This window comes from Liolophura sinensis, chromosome 7 (genome assembly GCF_032854445.1).
Source record: "Liolophura sinensis isolate JHLJ2023 chromosome 7, CUHK_Ljap_v2, whole genome shotgun sequence".
Taxonomy (NCBI): Eukaryota; Metazoa; Mollusca; class Polyplacophora; order Chitonida; family Chitonidae; genus Liolophura; species Liolophura sinensis.
Window position 1 is genome coordinate 6,017,754 of NC_088301.1, and position 25,724 is coordinate 6,043,477.

The window sequence follows — 25,724 nt, forward strand, 5'->3', positions numbered from 1 at the left end:
TCTGGCTGAACGATTCAAAGAGATTCATCTGGACCGAGGGGCCTCCACCCACTATTACACACCTATGATTGATACCTATGTGGTAGTAATGTGAAACAATAATGATTTATTTATTTATTTATCTTTTATTTCGTGTTTTTATCCGTACTCAAGAATGTTTCACTTTTACGATGGAGGACAGCATTAAACTTGGAGGAAAACATGGGGGAAATCCATGACCATCCGCAGTCGAACAACAATGAAAAAGAAATTAACAGAAGATAAAGGTTAAACATGTTTAAGTGTGCAACCCTCAGATGACTATATAAATACAATCATAATGTCAAACCAACTTACATACAGTAAAACATTATCAGACTTACATCAATATTGCAATGACAACGACTCCGATGACTAAGACAAGGATGATTCCAACTGCACTGCCGGCAATGACTCCCGTGTAATTCGGAGGGTTTACGGGCAATTCTGAAAATGTAAGACCGATTACGCCTGCAATAAGCAAGATTTGGATGGTAATGGTATTGTCCATTATCGCAGGATTTTCATTTGCCTGAGTTGAATTCATTATCGGTCATCAATCTGTTGAATTGGTTTATATGAGCCCGTAAATGTAATTCCGTTCTGTTGAGGTATAATGATGGCTTGACGATACTGTAAATCAATATACTGGCAATGATCTACCTTATCGTATGTCTCAACAGACAATGGGAATGAAGACTAACAAGACAATTTGCTGACAATGGGAAAATGACACTTGGAGGCAGCTTGCTTCCTTGTTACTTTCAAGCATGGACAAAATTGCTGTGTGTTACTGAAGTGCCTAACAGTGGCATTTTTGTGATCGGTACAAATTAATTTCAGAGTTATTGTACTCAGTTGAAGCCACGATATATTAACGGCCGATCTGTGCTATAACGATCTCTTGCCAGGACTTAATTAATTTGCTACTTTTACATCTACATGAACAGTTAGAATAAAACATTAAACGATTTATTTGATGGGTGTTTTACGCCGTAGAAATCGGTGGGAAGAAACCGGACAGAGTCCGGGGGAAACACATGACCATCCGCCGGCTGCTAACAGACCTTCCCACGTACGGCCGGAAAGAAAGCCAGAATGAGCTGGACTTGAACTCACAGAGACAGCATTGGTGAGATACTCCCGGGTTATTACGCTGCGCTAGCGCGAACTCTAAATGAGGAAAATTGACAATTTCATCGCTAATTTCATCGTAATTCTTCTATTATATTGAGGGTAAAATATTTATAGAAGAAAACCAAAGAGGAAGACACTTTTCACATGCAGCACTTGAAATACCTGATTTGCACCAGAGCTCGTAATACCCTTCTGCACATCGTGGTTCTCGGTCGGGACAGTGCCCGGATGTGGTGTTACACACAGCGTTTCCTTCGGCACAGGAGCCACAGGTTTCTATACAATCCGGACCATAAGTGCCCAGAGTACATTCTGCAGCAGAATTTACAAACCTTTTATTCGAAGCATCGAATATGCAGACTTGTCTGAAATATTCAATATTTCTAATAATATAAATAATCAGGTCATTTAAAATATTTGGGGAGACAATTTTTCAAATCATTTCTACGGTTTAAACATATTTTAACTGACCAGCCAAACACCAGCTGTTCGGCAGTACAGTCAGGAGTGAAATACGACTACCCTATATATAGTCATGATAACTACTACGCGTACTCCGCCTTACTAGGGAGGTTAGGGCCTCTGTGTCAGAGTGGTTAGCCCAGAAGCCTTCCACCAGTGCGGCCGCTGTAAGATCAAGTCAAGAGGTCAATTAAATAAATAAAGAGATTAAATAAACAATTCACATTTTTACAGCAAAATCGGCTCTTGGCAATCAGACATTTTGGGTTTGAGGGTGGGGAGGTGGGGTTGGTAGATGGAGGCAGGGATACTAATGGGAAATGCAACAGAAGCGGGGACTCTTGTCGTCAGTATCAGCTATCCGTCTATCACAATGACACCCCGTGCTGACCTAACCTGTATCACACTTTACACCAGTGTATCCCGGCATGCACCTGGGTGTTCCCTCTGGGCAGTTCCCGTATTTAGCGTCACAAACAGATCGGCCTTTGGTACAGTTCCCACATCTCTGCAAACAGTCAGGACCGTAATTTCCCTCGCAAGCTAAACGAACGAGATTTATGACCGATTTACTTCGATGTTACACTGCACTGTGATCAAACCAGGACATGGCCCTTGGTATACGGCATAAAAAAGGTGTATTGTTACCTAGGAATTGGACAATGGTAAAAGAACCTTTACTGTGATTCTGACTGAACTTACGTCTGTTCGCCTAGAACATCTATTCAACACACACCTTTACAACACCACTGAATCATTTCAACAGAACATTACTTGACATTTCAGTTGTCTGTCTGATTTTAAATCTACGACGTTTTAGAGAAAGCCTAAGATGCCATTTACTCGCGTCATACTCTGTGATAGATACCAAGAGCGTCAGTGCCTTAAGTATGCGTCTAGAACAGGTAACAGATAAAGTACCTGTATCACACTTCGGACCAGAATATCCCGGCATGCATCTGGGCTTTGTGTCGGCACACGTTCCGGATACAGTGTCACTAGATAATTGGTCATCCGCACAATGTCCACATCTCATAGCACAATCAGGTCCGTAGTTTCCTAAGGTGCAGACTGATAACACAGTGATAACACAGTTGAGTGTGGTTATTCAACATTGTAAGGAGTCTGGTAATTTTTGGCACATAGGCGTATGAAGGCTGACACATTTAGGAAAGGAGGAAAGTAAAGATGTAGAGAGTAAGCCAACGGTTTCACCACGTACATCTAATTGGCGAAGACCCTAACTAATCTGTGAACTTATTCCTTTGGAGAGAATTGAATGCCGCTGTAAAATATTTTAATATTAAAAAACATATCTTGAGAAGATATTGGTGGCATTTGTATAATATACTTGCGGTGATACAAAAAGGAAATATATTTCAAAACACGAGTTGACGTCTCTTAAAGTAAAAAAAGACAGCACCTGACTAATGTTTATGTCCAATGAAAGACTACAATTCAAAGTACAGTCAAACCCGTTGTATGCGGCCAGTCAAGGGACACGTTAAAAGTAGCCGCATATGACAGTTGGCCACATAAGACAGGTTGTGAAGACCAAGCCAGATCACAATAGAATTAAGTTTCAGGAAATCTACACATGTAGGCCTACATAATAATCTTATACATAATTGTTACAGCACTAACTTGGTCAGCTACATAAATTTCATAGAAATATAACAATTGTAGTAAAATAATAACTCAATAATTTCAAGTTTTGGGGGGTAGACCTATGGATTTACACAAAGAGTTTCAGGTGAGGGCACGCATGACAGGAGAACTTTCTTCTCGTCATTGTCAAGCCCTAAAAATCTGTGTGTTAGTTTGGCCTACGTAGCTATAAATGACTATTCTAACAAAGTTTTGGACTGTAAATGGCAAACTGCTGAGATGTTCAATCACATTTGCCATTACCGGTGAAACAACAACATGTACAAGTAAAGGAAGATCAATTTCTCCATGTGTTCGGTACAGGTAATATTTTGGCCACGCAAAATGAAAACACAGCACCATTTGCCTGCAAAGATAATGGCCAAGCAAGTCAGATAATTTGTCAAAGAAACCATTCATGGGAGGAACCACAGGAGGTCAGATTATATCCGATTATATCGAGTCTGCCCGCTGTTTATGGCATTCATAGCGCGAACCTCAGCATGGAGCAAATCCACTGCCACAGTGCAGGGGTGTCCGGACAATAACCAGCTAGGCCTGATTAAAGAACAGTAGAGTTCACTGCTATTGACCAATAATGTTATCGTTTTACTTCTCATCACAAAGTGGCAGATTGTAAGTTTTAATCACTATAAAAACTATTGAAGTCGGGTGGTCGCCATTTTTAAATTTTTGATTGTCCGATGCGGCAATCATCATTACAGTTGAAAGTCTCGGCCGCTCAGGACAGGCTGATATAGAATTTGGTGGCAAAATATGTTGGCCAGTGGACGCGTTGGACAGGTGCCCACATATTACAGGTCGTTTAACATGGAAAATTGTTTGGTCGCGGCAGAGAGTGGCCGAATACGGCAGATGGACGCTGATTACAGGTGGCCGTAGGTACAACTTTAACTGTATCTTACACTGGCATTAAATATTTTTTTAGATTTTTGTCAAACCCACTAACAGTTTGGTGAATCTTCGTCTTGACACAGATTCAGCACGTCTCCATTACCGAGAGCAAGGAGACGTCACGTTTACTCTAGCTCTCTGACGTTGAAGTTATTTTTCGTATGATAGTCTAAGCAGTAGCCTATGGCAGATAAAAGTTGAAGTCTTCAGCAATGAAGGACAAAGTGATCAATATAGTCTTTCTCGGAAAATGGACATACTGGAAGATTGTTTCTTTCACTGCTTGAACTATTGATACAGTAGACCTACTATATCAATTATAAGGAACTCTAGCGACCCTGTTTAAATAGAGATATTCCTGGTTCAGGTCGTATCCTACGGAGGGGCTGTGCTGGTGATTTTGACCCCTGTTAAATGTTTACAAAGTTACTATAGGGTTGTTGTACAAATGTATCCATGGTCACCTCTGAAAGAAATGGAACTAAACCTATGCACCACTGAAGCTGGTCTAGGTAATCGACTGTCCCTAGTCATCGTGGACGTCAAAGAAAGCACATCGGCTTGAACACGGCGTTTCAATAAATTTACTGTATTTTTTAAAGAAAACAGAAAAATACCCCTTATAATGCGAGAAAGACGAAGGAGCAAAATATAAATTCTCAAGTTGCAACAGATTCAGAGAAAATTGTATAATCAGGTATAGCCTAATGAAGTTTAAGTGTTGTCCGGTGACATGCCGTCTTCTCATTCCCACAAACCTTCGGCATTCCTAATGAATTTTGCACTGACTCTGATATTTGTTTTTTCGAAAACGCAAAAATGAACAACAAAATTTTTGGGGGGGAAATGAATGTAGTTTGGACCGTAACGGTATACTAGTGCCTGACATAATTTAATTGTGATACCGTCGTTGAATATTACACGGTTTGTAAATCAACTGAATTTGCGTCTGTGGTGATTCGTAAATAACAGAGACCTGCGCTACATTTGGTGAAATCCCGCTTCGATATTCAGCTTTGAATATCAAACCAGGAAATAGGAACTGCGAACTAGGTTCACATCTGATTGTCGACGCGGGAACTGGGAACTGGGAGCTTACTTCACTGACATGTCAAAATCACTAGCACAACCCCCAGTGGCTACGGCAGCGTGGCTGGAATACCCTGTCAGTGATACAGTACGACTACTGCATCAACGGTTTAAGCAGTGAAAGAAATATTCTTCTAGTGTGTCGAATTTCCGATAAAACTATGTTTATTACTGGGGGCTTCATCGCTGTAGTCCACAACTTTTATCTACCAAAGGGTACTGTTTAGTCTATTGTGCGGAAAATGGCTTCGACGTTACAGATAAAGAGTAAAAGCGCTGGAACTTGTAATTTATCAAGAACAGGCACATGTATGGACATGGTGAAACTTCAACAATCTATCAAACAACACACCTTCATCACATTTCTCAGGGCGGTATCCCGGCATGCACCTCGGTGTTCTCTGTGGACAGAGCCCGGATGTTGTGTCACAGACGGACGGTCTCTCGGCACAGTTCCCACATCTCTTCCCACAGTCTGGTCCGTATGTCCCGGGTGTGCACACTAATAAACATACCCACAACATCAAAAAAGGATGCTGATTTAGGGGCACGATGTATTGCCACATATTCACATACAAACAACGGAAAAGTAAATAAACATTGTATACATCTTTAAATTAACATTATGTAATTTTACTTCTCTCCACACTTTACTACCTTTCTACACATTTACTTTGAGAGGGTCATTGAAGGAAAGACAACTGAAGGATTTTGTCTATGTGTTATTAGAGAGATCAGTTTATCGAACAGGATAGCCGTACGACAAAAACTGGTCATGATAAGTAAAAAGCAAGGAGCCATATCCAGATCGCGCCATGACTGAGCTGGCGTCTTTTGGGGACAGTAAAACATATTGTCAGAATCTCCAGTTTTCTGGACCGTTTATTGTATTGAGTGTTGAGCCAAACCTATTTGATTTGCTCAGAATAAACATTAAACCTAGAGCAAAGGAGATTAAATAGTTACTTCTACAGTTGTCAAAAATATGGAATTAAATATCACTTGCTCGTTTGGTTTGTGATTTTTATCGACATTGGCCTACTTTCATGAAGGAATATTTACAGACATACAGGTAGTGTTCTTTTTCGTTTTCTGTTACACATTTATCTCCGAAACAATATCGAATGAAAGTAAAGAAATGAACTGGAAAATCAGTTGCATTTCTTAGTCATAGAATTCTTCCCATTCAGACACCATACCGAATATCTGTACTTCACACAGGGTGAGCGGCCAGGGATTGTTGATCAAAATCTTCACTGTGTCTCCTAATATCGGGCTGCTGGCGTTACAAGATCCATTAATAACGTCCCCTGGACCGTAAATAGCCCTGGTGGTGTCCTGGTAACACACTGTGTAATTCCGGGAGGAGTTTCCCACGGACAGGGTAAAACCATTAAGACGGTTACCGCCTGCAATACAAGCCAACAGTTTTCTAAATAAACGAATTACTATCAGACATCTTTTGTTAATGCGCACAGTAATGTTAATTATCAACCCCGGGAATACTGTACCACCCATAAAAAGGAAACTTTACCACTGATGACTGAAAATCTTGTGTGAGACACGAAAGTAATGCACCATCACATATGAAAGAAATCATGTTCCTCAGATCACAAACACATCGTTACGTCCAATACATTAAAGAATTCCTTTGCCATAGATTAAAGGAACCCTGGACTGGATTTAAATTAATCCTGCAAATCAGACCAAAGAAAACATGTACCACGGATCAATGGATCTCTATCCTGTATCACAAAGGAATTCTCTGTCACAAAGAAATTTTCGATTAGCAAATGTGGCTACTTTATACTATGGGTTATCGTTAAGTCTTGTGTACATTATTTAGTGGTATTGCATGAGTCACAACCTGGACCAATACAATACCACTCCATGATCTGCAAAACAGGTCTAAATGACCTATTTATTATATAGCTGAACTTGTCTATGGATTTTCACTTCCTGTTAAAATAACGCTTTATATGCTTTGATGTTCGCTTTACTAATTTGTTTAATTTGGGAATAAATCTATACTACTTATACCAGTGCGTTGTGTGGGTATACGGTATACATTTCGTCAAAATGCTCAATAGTCCCACTAGCCCGAAGTGCGAGGGCAAATATTGATCTTCGATCATAATTGAGCCGAGAGAAAAATGCTAGCTAGATATTTTCGATTTAATTTGCAAGGGTGTAGAATTTGATTGTGTCAAAAATATGTTAGGGTATGTTTTTCCACATGTTGTTTATTAAAACTCTTTTGAAAAGTTATTGACTGATCCATTGCCAACGAATGTTGCTATTAGCCGGCACCTGCTCGTCCCTCACTCCGTGGGTATTTTGTGTGTATTTTCCATGCAATAAGGATTATTTTGAGTCAGTATAAGCAAAATATAGTTGACTATGAATTTACAGAAATATCACATACCATCAAAGTCAGTTGGATAGATACAGGCAGATATGTGATGTGAGAACATGCAGACCACATTGAGGTCTTCAAGAAACGTTTAACTTTGTCTAACACTTATCGCCACCAAGGTGCCCACTGAAAGCTGGGATTAAACCCTCGCTTTGTGTATTGAAATACAGGACCAATCAGCCATGACCCGCTCCCTATATGAATAATAACATACATGTATATAAATATCTTAAGTGGTGATTATGAGTGGGAGGCTTTTCATCTGAAGAACCTGTAGAAGAATCTGTAGTTAATGGTTAAAGAAATCAGTTTGAGGACTTCACTGGGTTATTTTATTTTGTAATAAATTCTGATTACGAAGAATGTGTTGACTGTGTGTAGGACTCTGGGTATGCTAGGAAACTAAGATCATACCTCAGTGACTTTCAATTTTATTCTAAACGTCTCAACTTTTTAAATTTCTTTTTTGATCGTGAGGAAGTGTGTTTGATGGAATTTATGATGAGCCTGATTTTTAACACACACATCTGTTCATAATGATTCCCATTCATAGTCAAAACTATTTCATTTTTTATTTCCTAATTATAAAACTAGCGGATATGACGAAAGAGAAATTAAAGCAAAACAGTGCATAGTCAGTAAAATGAAAGTCACTGAAAATATCACTAGCAAAGATTATGTGTGGGGGAGGGGGGAGGGGGCGTGCGTGTGTGTGCGTGTATACGCAAACGAAGCTGTAGAACCTTTCAGAAAGTCTAGCGATATGGCTCACTGAGGAGCGCTCTGGTATCAGGATGACTGAGGAGATTCCCGCTTAAGTGTTACGTGATTGGTTGGATGACATCGTGTGGTCTTACCAGTCCACCTGTTCAACCTTCCGTCTTTAAACGGAAGAGCAACTGAGAGACTAGAGAGTAAAACTGATGTAGATTTTACTCTCCACTTTTGTGCAAGCAAGTAGTAGCTTAGTGGTTCGAACTTTGTTGAAGGTGGGGATATTTTCGTGGAAAGTTTTGTATGTTCTGAGAGAAAATGTGCTCAACAACATCGGAAGGAAACGGGCATTTCCGATTTGAGCGTAGACTGGACAGGCCTATGTTCGAATAGTTGCTGGAATTGTGTACTGGTGCGAATATAATTTGGATGCATGGTGTTTTCGAAAATAGACCTTTTCTAACGCGATCATCTCGGGCTGAATAAAATTATAGTGCCGAGGGACTCTCCCAGACTATAACATTCCAAAATGGATGTGTGACAGGAACTTTAAATTCAGAACGAGGTTCGTTCTGAGACGTTCGATTCTGCTAGTACTTTTTCACTTCCCTGCACTGTGCATAAGGGTAGATAACTGTGTTATTTGTCTACTTTCCCCCATCCGTACTCTTGTGTTTACCTGTAGCTCCCACTGCGAGCGTTACCACAAATTCTTGACAGCATCATAGTCAATATGCTAATCTATAATATTTTCCCGTATATAACTTACAGATTTCACCTACAGAGTGAGCGCAGTTTATTTGTGATATTGATGAAAGTCAAGTAGTATCCATCGAACTTCTAGTAAAAACCACATAAACAGCTCTCACAGCGGTGTTGACGGTTGGTCGATCTCAAGGCCTCAGGAAGTGGTTTTATCTGAATGTTGCAAATTCCTTGGGAGGCTTGAGTTGAACTAATACACTCTGGCTGAACGATTCAAAGAGATTCATCTGGACCGAGGGGCCTCCACCCACTATTACACACCTATGATTGATACCTATGTGGTAGTAATGTGAAACAATAATGATTTATTTATTTATTTATCTTTTATTTCGTGTTTTTATCCGTACTCAAGAATGTTTCACTTTTACGATGGAGGACAGCATTAAACTTGGAGGAAAACATGGGGGAAATCCATGACCATCCGCAGTCGAACAACAATGAAAAAGAAATTAACAGAAGATAAAGGTTAAACATGTTTAAGTGTGCAACCCTCAGATGACTATATAAATACAATCATAATGTCAAACCAACTTACATACAGTAAAACATTATCAGACTTACATCAATATTGCAATGACAACGACTCCGATGACTAAGACAAGGATGATTCCAACTGCACTGCCGGCAATGACTCCCGTGTAATTCGGAGGGTTTACGGGCAATTCTGAAAATGTAAGACCGATTACGCCTGCAATAAGCAAGATTTGGATGGTAATGGTATTGTCCATTATCGCAGGATTTTCATTTGCCTGAGTTGAATTCATTATCGGTCATCAATCTGTTGAATTGGTTTATATGAGCCCGTAAATGTAATTCCGTTCTGTTGAGGTATAATGATGGCTTGACGATACTGTAAATCAATATACTGGCAATGATCTACCTTATCGTATGTCTCAACAGACAATGGGAATGAAGACTAACAAGACAATTTGCTGACAATGGGAAAATGACACTTGGAGGCAGCTTGCTTCCTTGTTACTTTCAAGCATGGACAAAATTGCTGTGTGTTACTGAAGTGCCTAACAGTGGCATTTTTGTGATCGGTACAAATTAATTTCAGAGTTATTGTACTCAGTTGAAGCCACGATATATTAACGGCCGATCTGTGCTATAACGATCTCTTGCCAGGACTTAATTAATTTGCTACTTTTACATCTACATGAACAGTTAGAATAAAACATTAAACGATTTATTTGATGGGTGTTTTACGCCGTAGAAATCGGTGGGAAGAAACCGGACAGAGTCCGGGGGAAACACATGACCATCCGCCGGCTGCTAACAGACCTTCCCACGTACGGCCGGAAAGAAAGCCAGAATGAGCTGGACTTGAACTCACAGAGACAGCATTGGTGAGATACTCCCGGGTTATTACGCTGCGCTAGCGCGAACTCTAAATGAGGAAAATTGACAATTTCATCGCTAATTTCATCGTAATTCTTCTATTATATTGAGGGTAAAATATTTATAGAAGAAAACCAAAGAGGAAGACACTTTTCACATGCAGCACTTGAAATACCTGATTTGCACCAGAGCTCGTAATACCCTTCTGCACATCGTGGTTCTCGGTCGGGACAGTGCCCGGATGTGGTGTTACACACAGCGTTTCCTTCGGCACAGGAGCCACAGGTTTCTATACAATCCGGACCATAAGTGCCCAGAGTACATTCTGCAGCAGAATTTACAAACCTTTTATTCGAAGCATCGAATATGCAGACTTGTCTGAAATATTCAATATTTCTAATAATATAAATAATCAGGTCATTTAAAATATTTGGGGAGACAATTTTTCAAATCATTTCTACGGTTTAAACATATTTTAACTGACCAGCCAAACACCAGCTGTTCGGCAGTACAGTCAGGAGTGAAATACGACTACCCTATATATAGTCATGATAACTACTACGCGTACTCCGCCTTACTAGGGAGGTTAGGGCCTCTGTGTCAGAGTGGTTAGCCCAGAAGCCTTCCACCAGTGCGGCCGCTGTAAGATCAAGTCAAGAGGTCAATTAAATAAATAAAGAGATTAAATAAACAATTCACATTTTTACAGCAAAATCGGCTCTTGGCAATCAGACATTTTGGGTTTGAGGGTGGGGAGGTGGGGTTGGTAGATGGAGGCAGGGATACTAATGGGAAATGCAACAGAAGCGGGGACTCTTGTCGTCAGTATCAGCTATCCGTCTATCACAATGACACCCCGTGCTGACCTAACCTGTATCACACTTTACACCAGTGTATCCCGGCATGCACCTGGGTGTTCCCTCTGGGCAGTTCCCGTATTTAGCGTCACAAACAGATCGGCCTTTGGTACAGTTCCCACATCTCTGCAAACAGTCAGGACCGTAATTTCCCTCGCAAGCTAAACGAACGAGATTTATGACCGATTTACTTCGATGTTACACTGCACTGTGATCAAACCAGGACATGGCCCTTGGTATACGGCATAAAAAAGGTGTATTGTTACCTAGGAATTGGACAATGGTAAAAGAACCTTTACTGTGATTCTGACTGAACTTACGTCTGTTCGCCTAGAACATCTATTCAACACACACCTTTACAACACCACTGAATCATTTCAACAGAACATTACTTGACATTTCAGTTGTCTGTCTGATTTTAAATCTACGACGTTTTAGAGAAAGCCTAAGATGCCATTTACTCGCGTCATACTCTGTGATAGATACCAAGAGCGTCAGTGCCTTAAGTATGCGTCTAGAACAGGTAACAGATAAAGTACCTGTATCACACTTCGGACCAGAATATCCCGGCATGCATCTGGGCTTTGTGTCGGCACACGTTCCGGATACAGTGTCACTAGATAATTGGTCATCCGCACAATGTCCACATCTCATAGCACAATCAGGTCCGTAGTTTCCTAAGGTGCAGACTGATAACACAGTGATAACACAGTTGAGTGTGGTTATTCAACATTGTAAGGAGTCTGGTAATTTTTGGCACATAGGCGTATGAAGGCTGACACATTTAGGAAAGGAGGAAAGTAAAGATGTAGAGAGTAAGCCAACGGTTTCACCACGTACATCTAATTGGCGAAGACCCTAACTAATCTGTGAACTTATTCCTTTGGAGAGAATTGAATGCCGCTGTAAAATATTTTAATATTAAAAAACATATCTTGAGAAGATATTGGTGGCATTTGTATAATATACTTGCGGTGATACAAAAAGGAAATATATTTCAAAACACGAGTTGACGTCTCTTAAAGTAAAAAAAGACAGCACCTGACTAATGTTTATGTCCAATGAAAGACTACAATTCAAAGTACAGTCAAACCCGTTGTATGCGGCCAGTCAAGGGACACGTTAAAAGTAGCCGCATATGACAGTTGGCCACATAAGACAGGTTGTGAAGACCAAGCCAGATCACAATAGAATTAAGTTTCAGGAAATCTACACATGTAGGCCTACATAATAATCTTATACATAATTGTTACAGCACTAACTTGGTCAGCTACATAAATTTCATAGAAATATAACAATTGTAGTAAAATAATAACTCAATAATTTCAAGTTTTGGGGGGTAGACCTATGGATTTACACAAAGAGTTTCAGGTGAGGGCACGCATGACAGGAGAACTTTCTTCTCGTCATTGTCAAGCCCTAAAAATCTGTGTGTTAGTTTGGCCTACGTAGCTATAAATGACTATTCTAACAAAGTTTTGGACTGTAAATGGCAAACTGCTGAGATGTTCAATCACATTTGCCATTACCGGTGAAACAACAACATGTACAAGTAAAGGAAGATCAATTTCTCCATGTGTTCGGTACAGGTAATATTTTGGCCACGCAAAATGAAAACACAGCACCATTTGCCTGCAAAGATAATGGCCAAGCAAGTCAGATAATTTGTCAAAGAAACCATTCATGGGAGGAACCACAGGAGGTCAGATTATATCCGATTATATCGAGTCTGCCCGCTGTTTATGGCATTCATAGCGCGAACCTCAGCATGGAGCAAATCCACTGCCACAGTGCAGGGGTGTCCGGACAATAACCAGCTAGGCCTGATTAAAGAACAGTAGAGTTCACTGCTATTGACCAATAATGTTATCGTTTTACTTCTCATCACAAAGTGGCAGATTGTAAGTTTTAATCACTATAAAAACTATTGAAGTCGGGTGGTCGCCATTTTTAAATTTTTGATTGTCCGATGCGGCAATCATCATTACAGTTGAAAGTCTCGGCCGCTCAGGACAGGCTGATATAGAATTTGGTGGCAAAATATGTTGGCCAGTGGACGCGTTGGACAGGTGCCCACATATTACAGGTCGTTTAACATGGAAAATTGTTTGGTCGCGGCAGAGAGTGGCCGAATACGGCAGATGGACGCTGATTACAGGTGGCCGTAGGTACAACTTTAACTGTATCTTACACTGGCATTAAATATTTTTTTAGATTTTTGTCAAACCCACTAACAGTTTGGTGAATCTTCGTCTTGACACAGATTCAGCACGTCTCCATTACCGAGAGCAAGGAGACGTCACGTTTACTCTAGCTCTCTGACGTTGAAGTTATTTTTCGTATGATAGTCTAAGCAGTAGCCTATGGCAGATAAAAGTTGAAGTCTTCAGCAATGAAGGACAAAGTGATCAATATAGTCTTTCTCGGAAAATGGACATACTGGAAGATTGTTTCTTTCACTGCTTGAACTATTGATACAGTAGACCTACTATATCAATTATAAGGAACTCTAGCGACCCTGTTTAAATAGAGATATTCCTGGTTCAGGTCGTATCCTACGGAGGGGCTGTGCTGGTGATTTTGACCCCTGTTAAATGTTTACAAAGTTACTATAGGGTTGTTGTACAAATGTATCCATGGTCACCTCTGAAAGAAATGGAACTAAACCTATGCACCACTGAAGCTGGTCTAGGTAATCGACTGTCCCTAGTCATCGTGGACGTCAAAGAAAGCACATCGGCTTGAACACGGCGTTTCAATAAATTTACTGTATTTTTTAAAGAAAACAGAAAAATACCCCTTATAATGCGAGAAAGACGAAGGAGCAAAATATAAATTCTCAAGTTGCAACAGATTCAGAGAAAATTGTATAATCAGGTATAGCCTAATGAAGTTTAAGTGTTGTCCGGTGACATGCCGTCTTCTCATTCCCACAAACCTTCGGCATTCCTAATGAATTTTGCACTGACTCTGATATTTGTTTTTTCGAAAACGCAAAAATGAACAACAAAATTTTTGGGGGGGAAATGAATGTAGTTTGGACCGTAACGGTATACTAGTGCCTGACATAATTTAATTGTGATACCGTCGTTGAATATTACACGGTTTGTAAATCAACTGAATTTGCGTCTGTGGTGATTCGTAAATAACAGAGACCTGCGCTACATTTGGTGAAATCCCGCTTCGATATTCAGCTTTGAATATCAAACCAGGAAATAGGAACTGCGAACTAGGTTCACATCTGATTGTCGACGCGGGAACTGGGAACTGGGAGCTTACTTCACTGACATGTCAAAATCACTAGCACAACCCCCAGTGGCTACGGCAGCGTGGCTGGAATACCCTGTCAGTGATACAGTACGACTACTGCATCAACGGTTTAAGCAGTGAAAGAAATATTCTTCTAGTGTGTCGAATTTCCGATAAAACTATGTTTATTACTGGGGGCTTCATCGCTGTAGTCCACAACTTTTATCTACCAAAGGGTACTGTTTAGTCTATTGTGCGGAAAATGGCTTCGACGTTACAGATAAAGAGTAAAAGCGCTGGAACTTGTAATTTATCAAGAACAGGCACATGTATGGACATGGTGAAACTTCAACAATCTATCAAACAACACACCTTCATCACATTTCTCAGGGCGGTATCCCGGCATGCACCTCGGTGTTCTCTGTGGACAGAGCCCGGATGTTGTGTCACAGACGGACGGTCTCTCGGCACAGTTCCCACATCTCTTCCCACAGTCTGGTCCGTATGTCCCGGGTGTGCACACTAATAAACATACCCACAACATCAAAAAAGGATGCTGATTTAGGGGCACGATGTATTGCCACATATTCACATACAAACAACGGAAAAGTAAATAAACATTGTATACATCTTTAAATTAACATTATGTAATTTTACTTCTCTCCACACTTTACTACCTTTCTACACATTTACTTTGAGAGGGTCATTGAAGGAAAGACAACTGAAGGATTTTGTCTATGTGTTATTAGAGAGATCAGTTTATCGAACAGGATAGCCGTACGACAAAAACTGGTCATGATAAGTAAAAAGCAAGGAGCCATATCCAGATCGCGCCATGACTGAGCTGGCGTCTTTTGGGGACAGTAAAACATATTGTCAGAATCTCCAGTTTTCTGGACCGTTTATTGTATTGAGTGTTGAGCCAAACCTATTTGATTTGCTCAGAATAAACATTAAACCTAGAGCAAAGGAGATTAAATAGTTACTTCTACAGTTGTCAAAAATATGGAATTAAATATCACTTGCTCGTTTGGTTTGTGATTTTTATCGACATTGGCCTACTTTCATGAAGGAATATTTACAGACATACAGGTAGTGTTCTTTTTCGTTTTCTGTTACACATTTATCTCCGAAACAATATCGAATGAAAGTAAAGAAATGAACTGGAAAATCAGTTGCATTTCTTAGTCATAGAATTCTTCCCATTCAGACACCATACCGAATATCTGTACTTCACACAGGGTGAGCGGCCAGGGATTGTTGATCAAAATCTTCACTGTGTCTCCTAATATCGGGCTGCTGGCGTTACAAGATCCATTAATAACGTCCCCTGGACCGTAAATAGCCCTGGTGGTGTCCTGGTAACACACTGTGTAATTCCGGGAGGAGTTTCCCACGGACAGGGTAAAACCATTAAGACGGTTACCGCCTGCAATACAAGCCAACAGTTTTCTAAATAAACGAATTACTATCAGACATCTTTTGTTAATGCGCACAGTAATGTTAATTATCAACCCCGGGAATACTGTACCACCCATAAAAAGGAAACTTTACCACTGATGACTGAAAATCTTGTGTGAGACACGAAAGTAATGCACCATCACATATGAAAGAAATCATGTTCCTCAGATCACAAACACATCGTTACGTCCAATACATTAAAGAATTCCTTTGCCATAGATTAAAGGAACCCTGGACTGGATTTAAATTAATCCTGCAAATCAGACCAAAGAAAACATGTACCACGGATCAATGGATCTCTATCCTGTATCACAAAGGAATTCTCTGTCACAAAGAAATTTTCGATTAGCAAATGTGGCTACTTTATACTATGGGTTATCGTTAAGTCTTGTGTACATTATTTAGTGGTATTGCATGAGTCACAACCTGGACCAATACAATACCACTCCATGATTTGCAAAACAGGTCTAAATGACCTATTTATTATATAGCTGAACTTGTCTATGGATTTTCACTTCCTGTTAAAATAACGCTTTATATGCTTTGATGTTCGCTTTACTAATTTGTTTAATTTGGGAATAAATCTATACTACTTATACCAGTGCGTTGTGTGGGTATACGGTATACATTTCGTCAAAATGCTCAATAGTCCCACTAGCCCGAAGTGCGAGGGCAAATATTGATCTTCGATCATAATTGAGCCGAGAGAAAAATGCTAGCTAGATATTTTCGATTTAATTTGCAAGGGTGTAGAATTTGATTGTGTCAAAAATATGTTAGGGTATGTTTTTCCACATGTTGTTTATTAAAACTCTTTTGAAAAGTTATTGACTGATCCATTGCCAACGAATGTTGCTATTAGCCGGCACCTGCTCGTCCCTCACTCCGTGGGTATTTTGTGTGTATTTTCCATGCAATAAGGATTATTTTGAGTCAGTATAAGCAAAATATAGTTGACTATGAATTTACAGAAATATCACATACCATCAAAGTCAGTTGGATAGATACAGGCAGATATGTGATGTGAGAACATGCAGACCACATTGAGGTCTTCAAGAAACGTTTAACTTTGTCTAACACTTATCGCCACCAAGGTGCCCACTGAAAGCTGGGATTAAACCCTCGCTTTGTGTATTGAAATACAGGACCAATCAGCCATGACCCGCTCCCTATATGAATAATAACATACATGTATATAAATATCTTAAGTGGTGATTATGAGTGGGAGGCTTTTCATCTGAAGAACCTGTAGAAGAATCTGTAGTTAATGGTTAAAGAAATCAGTTTGAGGACTTCACTGGGTTATTTTATTTTGTAATAAATTCTGATTACGAAGAATGTGTTGACTGTGTGTAGGACTCTGGGTATGCTAGGAAACTAAGATCATACCTCAGTGACTTTCAATTTTATTCTAAACGTCTCAACTTTTTAAATTTCTTTTTTGATCGTGAGGAAGTGTGTTTGATGGAATTTATGATGAGCCTGATTTTTAACACACACATCTGTTCATAATGATTCCCATTCATAGTCAAAACTATTTCATTTTTTATTTCCTAATTATAAAACTAGCGGATATGACGAAAGAGAAATTAAAGCAAAACAGTGCATAGTCAGTAAAATGAAAGTCACTGAAAATATCACTAGCAAAGATTATGTGTGGGGGAGGGGGGAGGGGGCGTGCGTGTGTGTGCGTGTATACGCAAACGAAGCTGTAGAACCTTTCAGAAAGTCTAGCGATATGGCTCACTGAGGAGCGCTCTGGTATCAGGATGACTGAGGAGATTCCCGCTTAAGTGTTACGTGATTGGTTGGATGACATCGTGTGGTCTTACCAGTCCACCTGTTCAACCTTCCGTCTTTAAACGGAAGAGCAACTGAGAGACTAGAGAGTAAAACTGATGTAGATTTTACTCTCCACTTTTGTGCAAGCAAGTAGTAGCTTAGTGGTTCGAACTTTGTTGAAGGTGGGGATATTTTCGTGGAAAGTTTTGTATGTTCTGAGAGAAAATGTGCTCAACAACATCGGAAGGAAACGGGCATTTCCGATTTGAGCGTAGACTGGACAGGCCTATGTTCGAATAGTTGCTGGAATTGTGTACTGGTGCGAATATAATTTGGATGCATGGTGTTTTCGAAAATAGACCTTTTCTAACGCGATCATCTCGGGCTGAATAAAATTATAGTGCCGAGGGACTCTCCCAGACTATAACATTCCAAAATGGATGTGTGACAGGAACTTTAAATTCAGAACGAGGTTCGTTCTGAGACGTTCGATTCTGCTAGTACTTTTTCACTTCCCTGCACTGTGCATAAGGGTAGATAACTGTGTTATTTGTCTACTTTCCCCCATCCGTACTCTTGTGTTTACCTGTAGCTCCCACTGCGAGCGTTACCACAAATTCTTGACAGCATCATAGTCAATATGCTAATCTATAATATTTTCCCGTATATAACTTACAGATTTCACCTACAGAGTGAGCGCAGTTTATTTGTGATATTGATGAAAGTCAAGTAGTATCCATCGAACTTCTAGTAAAAACCACATAAACAGCTCTCACAGCGGTGTTGACGGTTGGTCGATCTCAAGGCCTCAGGAAGTGGTTTTATCTGAATGTTGCAAATTCCTTGGGAGGCTTGAGTTGAACTAATACACTCTGGCTGAACGATTCAAAGAGATTCATCTGGACCGAGGGGCCTCCACCCACTATTACACACCTATGATTGATACCTATGTGGTAGTAATGTGAAACAATAATGATTTATTTATTTATTTATCTTTTATTTCGTGTTTTTATCCGTACTCAAGAATGTTTCACTTTTACGATGGAGGACAGCATTAAACTTGGAGGAAAACATGGGGGAAATCCATGACCATCCGCAGTCGAACAACAATGAAAAAGAAATTAACAGAAGATAAAGGTTAAACATGTTTAAGTGTGCAACCCTCAGATGACTATATAAATACAATCATAATGTCAAACCAACTTACATACAGTAAAACATTATCAGACTTACATCAATATTGCAATGACAACGACTCCGATGACTAAGACAAGGATGATTCCAACTGCACTGCCGGCAATGACTCCCGTGTAATTCGGAGGGTTTACGGGCAATTCTGAAAATGTAAGACCGATTACGCCTGCAATAAGCAAGATTTGGATGGTAATGGTATTGTCCATTATCGCAGGATTTTCATTTGCCTGAGTTGAATTCATTATCGGTCATCAATCTGTTGAATTGGTTTATATGAGCCCGTAAATGTAATTCCGTTCTGTTGAGGTATAATGATGGCTTGACGATACTGTAAATCAATATACTGGCAATGATCTACCTTATCGTATGTCTCAACAGACAATGGGAATGAAGACTAACAAGACAATTTGCTGACAATGGGAAAATGACACTTGGAGGCAGCTTGCTTCCTTGTTACTTTCAAGCATGGACAAAATTGCTGTGTGTTACTGAAGTGCCTAACAGTGGCATTTTTGTGATCGGTACAAATTAATTTCAGAGTTATTGTACTCAGTTGAAGCCACGATATATTAACGGCCGATCTGTGCTATAACGATCTCTTGCCAGGACTTAATTAATTTGCTACTTTTACATCTACATGAACAGTTAGAATAAAACATTAAACGATTTATTTGATGGGTGTTTTACGCCGTAGAAATCGGTGGGAAGAAACCGGACAGAGTCCGGGGGAAACACATGACCATCCGCCGGCTGCTAACAGACCTTCCCACGTACGGCCGGAAAGAAAGCCAGAATGAGCTGGACTTGAACTCACAGAGACAGCATTGGTGAGATACTCCCGGGTTATTACGCTGCGCTAGCGCGAACTCTAAATGAGGAAAATTGACAATTTCATCGCTAATTTCATCGTAATTCTTCTATTATATTGAGGGTAAAATATTTATAGAAGAAAACCAAAGAGGAAGACACTTTTCACATGCAGCACTTGAAATACCTGATTTGCACCAGAGCTCGTAATACCCTTCTGCACATCGTGGTTCTCGGTCGGGACAGTGCCCGGATGTGGTGTTACACACAGCGTTTCCTTCGGCACAGGAGCCACAGGTTTCTATACAATCCGGACCATAAGTGCCCAGAGTACATTCTGCAGCAGAATTTACAAACCTTTTATTCGAAGCATCGAATATGCAGACTTGTCTGAAATATTCAATATTTCTAATAATATAAATAATCAGGTCATTTAAAATATTTGGGGAGACAATTTTTCAAATCATTTCTACGGTTTAAACATATTTTAACTGACCAGCCAAACACCAGCTGTTCGGCAGTACAGTCAGGAGTGAAATACGACTACCCTATATATAGTCATGATAACTACTACGCGTACTCCGCCTTACTAGGGAGGTTAGGGCCTCTGTGTCAGAGTGGTTAGCCCAGAAGCCTTCCACCAGTGCGGCCGCTGTAAGATCAAGTCAAGAGGTCAATTAAATAAATAAAGAGATTAAATAAACAATTCACATTTTTACAGCAAAATCGGCTCTTGGCAATCAGACATTTTGGGTTTGAGGGTGGGGAGGTGGGGTTGGTAGATGGAGGCAGGGATACTAATGGGAAATGCAACAGAAGCGGGGACTCTTGTCGTCAGTATCAGCTATCCGTCTATCACAATGACACCCCGTGCTGACCTAACCTGTATCACACTTTACACCAGTGTATCCCGGCATGCACCTGGGTGTTCCCTCTGGGCAGTTCCCGTATTTAGCGTCACAAACAGATCGGCCTTTGGTACAGTTCCCACATCTCTGCAAACAGTCAGGACCGTAATTTCCCTCGCAAGCTAAACGAACGAGATTTATGACCGATTTACTTCGATGTTACACTGCACTGTGATCAAACCAGGACATGGCCCTTGGTATACGGCATAAAAAAGGTGTATTGTTACCTAGGAATTGGACAATGGTAAAAGAACCTTTACTGTGATTCTGACTGAACTTACGTCTGTTCGCCTAGAACATCTATTCAACACACACCTTTACAACACCACTGAATCATTTCAACAGAACATTACTTGACATTTCAGTTGTCTGTCTGATTTTAAATCTACGACGTTTTAGAGAAAGCCTAAGATGCCATTTACTCGCGTCATACTCTGTGATAGATACCAAGAGCGTCAGTGCCTTAAGTATGCGTCTAGAACAGGTAACAGATAAAGTACCTGTATCACACTTCGGACCAGAATATCCCGGCATGCATCTGGGCTTTGTGTCGGCACACGTTCCGGATACAGTGTCACTAGATAATTGGTCATCCGCACAATGTCCACATCTCATAGCACAATCAGGTCCGTAGTTTCCTAAGGTGCAGACTGATAACACAGTGATAACACAGTTGAGTGTGGTTATTCAACATTGTAAGGAGTCTGGTAATTTTTGGCACATAGGCGTATGAAGGCTGACACATTTAGGAAAGGAGGAAAGTAAAGATGTAGAGAGTAAGCCAACGGTTTCACCACGTACATCTAATTGGCGAAGACCCTAACTAATCTGTGAACTTATTCCTTTGGAGAGAATTGAATGCCGCTGTAAAATATTTTAATATTAAAAAACATATCTTGAGAAGATATTGGTGGCATTTGTATAATATACTTGCGGTGATACAAAAAGGAAATATATTTCAAAACACGAGTTGACGTCTCTTAAAGTAAAAAAAGACAGCACCTGACTAATGTTTATGTCCAATGAAAGACTACAATTCAAAGTACAGTCAAACCCGTTGTATGCGGCCAGTCAAGGGACACGTTAAAAGTAGCCGCATATGACAGTTGGCCACATAAGACAGGTTGTGAAGACCAAGCCAGATCACAATAGAATTAAGTTTCAGGAAATCTACACATGTAGGCCTACATAATAATCTTATACATAATTGTTACAGCACTAACTTGGTCAGCTACATAAATTTCATAGAAATATAACAATTGTAGTAAAATAATAACTCAATAATTTCAAGTTTTGGGGGGTAGACCTATGGATTTACACAAAGAGTTTCAGGTGAGGGCACGCATGACAGGAGAACTTTCTTCTCGTCATTGTCAAGCCCTAAAAATCTGTGTGTTAGTTTGGCCTACGTAGCTATAAATGACTATTCTAACAAAGTTTTGGACTGTAAATGGCAAACTGCTGAGATGTTCAATCACATTTGCCATTACCGGTGAAACAACAACATGTACAAGTAAAGGAAGATCAATTTCTCCATGTGTTCGGTACAGGTAATATTTTGGCCACGCAAAATGAAAACACAGCACCATTTGCCTGCAAAGATAATGGCCAAGCAAGTCAGATAATTTGTCAAAGAAACCATTCATGGGAGGAACCACAGGAGGTCAGATTATATCCGATTATATCGAGTCTGCCCGCTGTTTATGGCATTCATAGCGCGAACCTCAGCATGGAGCAAATCCACTGCCACAGTGCAGGGGTGTCCGGACAATAACCAGCTAGGCCTGATTAAAGAACAGTAGAGTTCACTGCTATTGACCAATAATGTTATCGTTTTACTTCTCATCACAAAGTGGCAGATTGTAAGTTTTAATCACTATAAAAACTATTGAAGTCGGGTGGTCGCCATTTTTAAATTTTTGATTGTCCGATGCGGCAATCATCATTACAGTTGAAAGTCTCGGCCGCTCAGGACAGGCTGATATAGAATTTGGTGGCAAAATATGTTGGCCAGTGGACGCGTTGGACAGGTGCCCACATATTACAGGTCGTTTAACATGGAAAATTGTTTGGTCGCGGCAGAGAGTGGCCGAATACGGCAGATGGACGCTGATTACAGGTGGCCGTAGGTACAACTTTAACTGTATCTTACACTGGCATTAAATATTTTTTTAGATTTTTGTCAAACCCACTAACAGTTTGGTGAATCTTCGTCTTGACACAGATTCAGCACGTCTCCATTACCGAGAGCAAGGAGACGTCACGTTTACTCTAGCTCTCTGACGTTGAAGTTATTTTTCGTATGATAGTCTAAGCAGTAGCCTATGGCAGATAAAAGTTGAAGTCTTCAGCAATGAAGGACAAAGTGATCAATATAGTCTTTCTCGGAAAATGGACATACTGGAAGATTGTTTCTTTCACTGCTTGAACTATTGATACAGTAGACCTACTATATCAATTATAAGGAACTCTAGCGACCCTGTTTAAATAGAGATATTCCTGGTTCAGGTCGTATCCTACGGAGGGGCTGTGCTGGTGATTTTGACCCCTGTTAAATGTTTACAAAGTTACTATAGGGTTGTTGTACAAATGTATCCATGGTCACCTCTGAAAGAAATGGAACTAAACCTATGCACCACTGAAGCTGGTCTAGGTAATCGACTGTCCCTAGTCATCGTGGACGTCAAAGAAAGCACATCGGCTTGAACACGGCGTTTCAATAAATTTACTGTATTTTTTAAAGAAAACAGAAAAATACCCCTTATAATGCGAGAAAGACGAAGGAGCAAAATATAAATTCTCAAGTTGCAACAGATTCAGAGAAAATTGTATAATCAGGTATAGCCTAATGAAGTTTAAGTGTTGTCCGGTGACATGCCGTCTTCTCATTCCCACAAACCTTCGGCATTCCTAATGAATTTTGCACTGACTCTGATATTTGTTTTTTCGAAAACGCAAAAATGAACAACAAAATTTTTGGGGGGGAAATGAATGTAGTTTGGACCGTAACGGTATACTAGTGCCTGACATAATTTAATTGTGATACCGTCGTTGAATATTACACGGTTTGTAAATCAACTGAATTTGCGTCTGTGGTGATTCGTAAATAACAGAGACCTGCGCTACATTTGGTGAAATCCCGCTTCGATATTCAGCTTTGAATATCAAACCAGGAAATAGGAACTGCGAACTAGGTTCACATCTGATTGTCGACGCGGGAACTGGGAACTGGGAGCTTACTTCACTGACATGTCAAAATCACTAGCACAACCCCCAGTGGCTACGGCAGCGTGGCTGGAATACCCTGTCAGTGATACAGTACGACTACTGCATCAACGGTTTAAGCAGTGAAAGAAATATTCTTCTAGTGTGTCGAATTTCCGATAAAACTATGTTTATTACTGGGGGCTTCATCGCTGTAGTCCACAACTTTTATCTACCAAAGGGTACTGTTTAGTCTATTGTGCGGAAAATGGCTTCGACGTTACAGATAAAGAGTAAAAGCGCTGGAACTTGTAATTTATCAAGAACAGGCACATGTTTGGACATGGTGAAACTTCAACAATCTATCAAACAACACACCTTCATCACATTTCTCAGGGCGGTATCCCGGCATGCACCTCGGTGTTCTCTGTGGACAGAGCCCGGATGTTGTGTCACAGACGGACGGTCTCTCGGCACAGTTCCCACATCTCTTCCCACAGTCTGGTCCGTATGTCCCGGGTGTGCACACTAATAAACATACCCACAACATCAAAAAAAGGATGCTGATTTAGGGGCACGATGTATTGCCACATATTCACATACAAACAACGGAAAAGTAAATAAACATTGTATACATCTTTAAATTAACATTATGTAATTTTACTTCTCTCCACACTTTACTACCTTTCTACACATTTACTTTGAGAGGGTCATTGAAGGAAAGACAACTGAAGGATTTTGTCTATGTGTTATTAGAGAGATCAGTTTATCGAACAGGATAGCCGTACGACAAAAACTGGTCATGATAAGTAAAAAGCAAGGAGCCATATCCAGATCGCGCCATGACTGAGCTGGCGTCTTTTGGGGACAGTAAAACATATTGTCAGAATCTCCAGTTTTCTGGACCGTTTATTGTATTGAGTGTTGAGCCAAACCTATTTGATTTGCTCAGAATAAACATTAAACCTAGAGCAAAGGAGATTAAATAGTTACTTCTACAGTTGTCAAAAATATGGAATTAAATATCACTTGCTCGTTTGGTTTGTGATTTTTATCGACATTGGCCTACTTTCATGAAGGAATATTTACAGACATACAGGTAGTGTTCTTTTTCGTTTTCTGTTACACATTTATCTCCGAAACAATATCGAATGAAAGTAAAGAAATGAACTGGAAAATCAGTTGCATTTCTTAGTCATAGAATTCTTCCCATTCAGACACCATACCGAATATCTGTACTTCACACAGGGTGAGCGGCCAGGGATTGTTGATCAAAATCTTCACTGTGTCTCCTAATATCGGGCTGCTGGCGTTACAAGATCCATTAATAACGTCCCCTGGACCGTAAATAGCCCTGGTGGTGTCCTGGTAACACACTGTGTAATTCCGGGAGGAGTTTCCCACGGACAGGGTAAAACCATTAAGACGGTTACCGCCTGCAATACAAGCCAACAGTTTTCTAAATAAACGAATTACTATCAGACATCTTTTGTTAATGCGCACAGTAATGTTAATTATCAACCCCGGGAATACTGTACCACCCATAAAAAGGAAACTTTACCACTGATGACTGAAAATCTTGTGTGAGACACGAAAGTAATGCACCATCACATATGAAAGAAATCATGTTCCTCAGATCACAAACACATCGTTACGTCCAATACATTAAAGAATTCCTTTGCCATAGATTAAAGGAACCCTGGACTGGATTTAAATTAATCCTGCAAATCAGACCAAAGAAAACATGTACCACGGATC

At 40.2% G+C, this 25,724-nt stretch overlaps 1 protein-coding gene across 1 annotated transcript in view; it reads right to left on the minus strand.

Annotated features, from left to right (window-relative positions):
- Positions 1–25,724, minus strand: part of LOC135469903 (multiple epidermal growth factor-like domains protein 10) — a 31,896-nt gene continuing 6,172 nt past the window's right edge. Inside the window, exons 4-22 of the mRNA XM_064748541.1 lie at positions 25,193–25,402; positions 24,345–24,494; positions 21,263–21,412; positions 20,738–20,884; positions 20,042–20,191; positions 19,087–19,189; positions 15,830–16,062; positions 14,983–15,132; positions 11,901–12,050; positions 11,376–11,522; positions 10,680–10,829; positions 9,725–9,827; positions 6,468–6,700; positions 5,621–5,770; positions 2,539–2,688; positions 2,014–2,160; positions 1,318–1,467; positions 363–465; positions 1–75 (exon numbers count right to left, since the gene is read on the minus strand). Of these exons, the coding sequence (XP_064604611.1) occupies positions 63–75; positions 363–465; positions 1,318–1,467; positions 2,014–2,160; positions 2,539–2,688; positions 5,621–5,770; positions 6,468–6,700; positions 9,725–9,827; positions 10,680–10,829; positions 11,376–11,522; positions 11,901–12,050; positions 14,983–15,132; positions 15,830–16,062; positions 19,087–19,189; positions 20,042–20,191; positions 20,738–20,884; positions 21,263–21,412; positions 24,345–24,494; positions 25,193–25,402 (2,789 nt within the window). The 3' untranslated portion in view covers positions 1–62. The remainder of the gene's footprint in view (positions 76–362; positions 466–1,317; positions 1,468–2,013; positions 2,161–2,538; positions 2,689–5,620; positions 5,771–6,467; positions 6,701–9,724; positions 9,828–10,679; positions 10,830–11,375; positions 11,523–11,900; positions 12,051–14,982; positions 15,133–15,829; positions 16,063–19,086; positions 19,190–20,041; positions 20,192–20,737; positions 20,885–21,262; positions 21,413–24,344; positions 24,495–25,192; positions 25,403–25,724) is intronic.